The sequence below is a fragment of the Anolis sagrei genome, chromosome 7 (genome assembly GCF_037176765.1).
Source record: "Anolis sagrei isolate rAnoSag1 chromosome 7, rAnoSag1.mat, whole genome shotgun sequence".
NCBI lineage: Eukaryota > Metazoa > Chordata > Lepidosauria > Squamata > Dactyloidae > Anolis > Anolis sagrei.
The window spans coordinates 16434223-16440222 of NC_090027.1; the positions used below are offsets into that span (position 1 = coordinate 16434223).

Sequence of the window (6000 nt, forward strand, 5' to 3'; positions counted from 1 at the left end):
GGGGTCGCAAGGGGATGCCAGAGAGGTCAACAAAGATCACAAGAGGGTTCTGTGTGGGAAGTTTGTCCCAATTCTATTCTATTTTTATTGTTTACTGATGTATTATTCTATGTTATATATTTGCTTTGTTGTAATTGTTGGGCTTGGCCTCATATTAGCCGCCCCGAGTCCCCTTGGGGAGATGGTGGTGGGTTATAAATAAAGTTATTATTATTATTATTATTATTATTATTATTGACACAAAAGCGCACTATGTCACAAACAAGACCTATATGCTGGATTTCGTATCACAAAATCACAAGTCGAACACTTCCCAAGTGTCTAGGACTGTGTGATGTACAAGAGATATTTTTAAGTAAGGTTCGTTTTGTTGTAGACATTAGTAGTTCGTGCGCATACCGCAACGAGCGCGTGCGTCGTGTACCGGCATGCCTTGGGAACAACTGTGCTCAGTTTCCGCTCTGTAGCTAACCTGTATGGTTCTGTTCTGTGCTTTAAAAATGTTTAAGACTATCAACTCACCCGCCGATGAATTTCTGCAGCAGGCAGGTTCCTTGCTGACAAAAACCGTATCACTAAGCGAACCACATGCAGTTGGTGAGTTGATTGTCTTAAACATTTCTAAAGCACAGAACAGAACCATACAGGTTAGCTACAGAGCGGAAACTGAGCACAGTTGTTCCTGAGGCATGCCGGTACACGACGCGCGCGCTCATTGCAGTATGCGCGCGAACTACTAGTGTCTACAACAAAACGGACCTTACTTTAAAAATACCCCTCGTATTTTTTAATGATGCGCGCAGATCCAAGTAAGGTGGTCTTTTGCAGTTGACAGATCGTGATTTTGTCAATGTTTATTGTTTCCAAATGCCAGTTGCGATCTTTTGGCACGGCACCCAGTGCACCAATGACCACAGGGAATACCTGTACTGGTTTATGCCAGAGCCTTTGCAGTTCGATGTTGAGGTCTTGATAGCGGCTGTGTTTTTCCTGTTGTTTTTCCTATTATTATTATTATTATTATTCTATCATTGGTGGGGTTCAGAATGCTCTTTGATTTTAGGTGAACTATAAATCCCAGCAACTACCACTCCCAAAGGACAAAATCAACCCCCTTCCCCAACCCCACTAGTATTCAAATTTGGGTGTATCAGGTATTTGTGCCAAATTTCATCCAGTGAATGAAATACATCCTGCATATCAGATATTTACATTATGATTCATAACAGTAGCAAAATTATAATTGTGAAGTAGCAACAAAAATAATGTTATCGTTGGGGGTCATCACAACATGAGGAACTGTATTAAGGGGTTTTGACATTAGGAAGGTTGAGAAACACTGTCTTAAGAGATGTTTGGAAGAGATAAAGATGGAGGTAAAATCTAGAAATACAAAGGTTAATTGGCCCAAACTGCCTGTTGGTTGTTAGAGATGATAGACTATAGCCCAACACCAAACAGGGTGAATCGAGAACATGTTTTTCTTGATGCACAGATAATATTTTAAATACTGCAGCCCATGGTTTCACAGGGAAAAAAACTCACCACATGCTTTTCCTTGAGGATCCACCAAGATGCTTTGTACCGGTGCCTTGGTCAGGACAGTCCCTCCCGATCGCTCAATGATGGGGATGGACTGAAATACGATTTCACTGGAGCCGCCTTGAGGATACCACCCACCTCCGAAGAAGTGCTCAACAAGGACTGCATGTAATGAAAAGCTGGCCTTGGAAGGGATCACTCCTAGGACACATGCAGAGAGAAGAGCAGGGGTCTGAGTAAGAAGATGCAATGATGTGTGGGGTTTAGCAGAGGAACCGTTTGGCTCCCAACAAACAGCAAAAATGTACTAGAAAAAAATCTTTCTCCTGATAGTTTACTCCATATCAGTCATGTGTAGCTTTACTAATGGGGTGGAAATTATACCATAGCTATTGCTCTTTTTATCACCAACTGGACTAAAGGGTTATTTTTTTCCATCTGCTTGCTCTGAGGCTCTGCTGTGGCATATAGAACCCACCTGAAATTTGGATGATAGCACCCAAAGAGAAACCTTTTCAGTTGTGACCCTTTGGAATATACATCCCAGCAATGCTCACCTGCCAGGAATCTATTTATTTATTTATTTATTTATGACATTTATATGCCGCCCTTCTTACCCCAAAGGGGACTCAGAGCGGCTTATAAGATATATATACATACAATATATTAAATTATTAGCATAGTACAATATCAGTAGAGGCGGATGAGCTCCCTCTGTCAGCTCCAGCTCCTCATGTGGGGACATGAGAGAAGCCTCCCACAAGGATGATAAAAACATCAAATCATCCAGGCGTCCCCTGGGCAACGTCCTTGCAGACGGCCAATTCTCTCACACCAGGAGTCACTCCTGAAACGACCAAAAAAGTATTATATATTACTTGTTCTGGTACAGCTGTACCAGGATCTACAATTTTGTTTGCTTTACATTAAATGTTTGTTTGCAATCCTAGGTTTCAGGGACTCTGCAGATAGGTGGCTTCTTTTGGTTGTAGTTATAGGGCAAGCCACCTGTCCATCATCATTAAGTTTTGGTCCTGCCCCTTGCTCAGGGCAATTGGGAAGGGAAGGGAGCCATTTTTAGTTAGTCTCAGCTAAGTCAACCAATGTACAGGACGTGTGTAAAGCTTCCCCTGTACAAAAGCTTCAACCTTTTAGAATTCCCAGGGGAGAACAGCTTTAAGAATCTCCTAAGAATTTCCAGGATTACAGAAGTTCCAACAGAAACAGAAGGAAAAGAGTCTCCAAAGACTTTCCAGGGAAACAGCCCTAAAGATCAAAGAACTCCAGCTGAAGAGACTACAGGCCTTGCTGGTAGGTCCACTCGGTGGTTTGAGACGCACTTCAACCCGGTAGTGGTGCCCACTAGGTTTAAGTTTACAGTCGGCCTGGGAGAAGTTAAAAAGGGGGTTTTCCTTTAAAGAAGAAGTTATTGAAGATAGTTGCCTGTCCTTCGTGGGCAAGTTTAAGAATTCACCAGTTACCTAAAAGCTTGGAATCATTTGCTTAACTTTACTGAAGACAAGAGAAGTTTCTGTTTGATTGTTCATTAATAAAAGACTTTGTTGTACTTCTCAAGCCACCTAAAGACTGTTTGTGGTGGAAATCTCTGAGAACTTCTCTTTGGGCTTCCCGTTGGGCAAAGGTTGCACGTCCTGTTTTAAAGACAACTATTTACAGGCCCAACGCGCGACAGAACATCACTACATTGTACTACACCCATTATATTGTAATATTATTAGTAATATTACGTGTAATATAAACTATATAATTATAATATTGTATTATTTTTATTAGTATTATATTGTATATTAGTATTATATTCTAATGCCAGGAACCCTGAGAGTTATAGCTAGAAACATTGGGAAGGCACCAAGTATGGAAGGGCAAAAGAGACTAAACTGACTATCCAATTGACTGATGTAATCAAAAGTTCTTTCCTATACTCCTTAATGCACAGTTGCCCTGAAAGCAGCAGCCATTTCTATCCTTTCCCTTCCTTGTTTTCGAGTATGGTCACTTTCAAAACTCATGATGATTTGAAAGTAGTTGTGTTGACGTTCTCCGCCTCCACTCTGCTTCACTACTTTCTACTTAACAAACACAAGGAATTTAAGTCAAATGGCATATTACAATTAATTTAATTGGATGGTCCAAGAAGGAGGACAAAAGAAATGTGGGAATTCTGCTATCACTGGCAGATATATTTTCCACATTGCCTACCGCAAGAGCCATCAACTTGATGATCATCTGTGCCTTAGTGCCTCTGGGAACCTCCTCAATTGCTTCCTGCATCTCCACATTTAATATTTCTTTTCCCACTCAGTTTTTTTTTGTGTCTTCAAATCTTGAGTGGATATAAAGCAGCAAAGATCTAGATTTCAGCCACATCACTCCTCTACTTTTTGTTCTTTAAAAATGACTTTGGGGCCCACACTTGACTGATCTCGCGAGACCCTCTTATAGTGCTGAGGCAATGGGGATGTCGAGAGGGAGAGGCTGACTACCCACAAAAAATCAATACTACTACATCAGCTCTAGATTATCAAATATGGTTTTCTGTGGGTGAGCAGTTGGAGACTGCTGGATGACTTTGGGGCCCACACTCCTTTCTACAATTCGGAATGCCCTGGCCTCTAGAAGATTCTTCTCGTTCAGTGGTTCCCAACCTGTGGTCCATGGACCACCAGTGGTCCCGAGAACTAAAATATGTTCTGCAGCCTCACCGTTACTACACCGTTGCAACAAGAGTGACCGGTCTTGTGGAACCCTCTTATAGTGCTGAGACAACAGGGATGTCAGGAGAGGAGAGGCTGACTACCCACTAAAGGCATGACGACAAGATCCCTGACTGCTGCTTCTCTTCTCCCTCCCTGAAGCTGTTCCATGTGGCACCTTGAAATGGGGGTGTCTTCGCTTTTAGGCCTGATCCTGGGGTTATTTGAGATGCTGATTCAGAAAACTACATTGGATAGACCACATCAGCTCTAGATTATTAAATACTAGTTTGGGGACCCGGCGCTGCCCAGGTTATTTGAGAAAGGAATTGTGTATCAAGATTGGTCTTTATCAGTTATTTATATGGCTCGCAGTGGTCTCAGGAAGTTAGTGAAGGTACTGCGAGTCCCATCATCTGTGGTCCATCCTCCTCCAAATTGCACCAGAATGGAGAGTGGGTTGTGGGGGCTCTGTGCACCAAGTTTTGTTCTTGATCAATCATTGGATGAGGGTCACAGTGGTCTCAGAAAGTGAGTTAAGGAACTGCAAGTCCTGTCCTCCATAGTCTGTTCTCCCCCAAACCTCACCAGAATGCTGAGTTGGCCAAGGGGGCTCTCTGTGCCAAGTTTGGTCTTTCTTGGTAGTTGTATAAGTGTTACTGTGGTTCCAGGAAGTGAGTGAAGGTACTGGAAGTCCCATCATTCATCATCTGTTCTCCTCCAAACAGCATCGGGATGTAGAGTGGGTAATGGGGGCTCTGTGTGCCAAGTTTGGTCTTGATCGGTCATTAGATAAGGGTTGCAGCAGTCTTGGGAAGGGAGTGGAGGTACTTCAAGTCCCATCATCCATGGTCTGTCCTCCTCAAAAGTGCACCAGGATGTAGAGTGGGTCATGGGGACTCTCTGTGCCAAGTTTGGTCTTGATCAGTCATTGGCGAGGGTCTCAGTGGTCTCAGGAAGTGAGTGAAATGACTGCAAGTCCCATCATCCATTGACAAATTCTTCCCAACCACACCAGGATGTAGAGTGGGTCATGCGGGCTCTCTGTGTAAATTGCGGTCCTGATCAACCATTGTTGGTAGTTGTAATTGTCTTAGGAAGGGAGTGCAGGTATTGCAAGTTCCATCGTCCATGGTGCATCCTCCTCCAAACTGCACCAGGATGTAGAGTGCGTCATGGAGACTCAGTGTGCCAAGTTTGGTCTTTATCGGTTATTGGATGAGGGTTGCAGTGGTTTCAAGGATTGAGCAAAGGTACTGCAAGTCCCATAATGCATGGGCCATCCCCGGCCAAACCACACCAGGACATAAAGTGGGTCATGAGAGGTCTATGTGCCAAGTTTGGTCCTGATCAGTCATTGGATGAGGTTAACAGCGGTCTCAGAATGTGAGTGATGGTACTGCAAGTCCCATCATCCATGGTTCATCCTCCTCCAAACAGCAGTAGGATGTCGAGTGGGTCATGGGGGCTCTGTGTGCCAAATTTGGTCTGTATTGGTAATTTTCTGACTCAGCCCCTGGCCTTTTCCTTTCCTCTCTTTGTCATCTCGGAATCTTGGAACTGAGGCTGGCCAATCAGAGACCATATGCAAATTTCCTTCTCTCATGTCTCTGTTTCTGTCATGAACCCTTTTCTCCACCAGGGGCTCCTGTAAAGCTGGCCAATCAGAGACCATATGCAAATAGCACCACAGCGGCAGCCAATCAGAATCTTGGAACTTTCAGGCTGGCCAATCAGAATGCTG

At 43.6% G+C, this 6000-nt stretch overlaps 1 protein-coding gene across 1 annotated transcript in view; it reads right to left on the minus strand.

The window, feature by feature from the left end:
* The window catches only part of RETSAT (retinol saturase), a 73104-nt gene that overhangs the window by 36652 nt on the left and 30452 nt on the right, over window positions 1–6000 (minus strand). The window contains exon 5 of the mRNA XM_060786948.2: window positions 1546–1743. Within this exon, the coding sequence (XP_060642931.2) occupies window positions 1546–1743 (198 nt within the window). The remainder of the gene's footprint in view (window positions 1–1545; window positions 1744–6000) is intronic.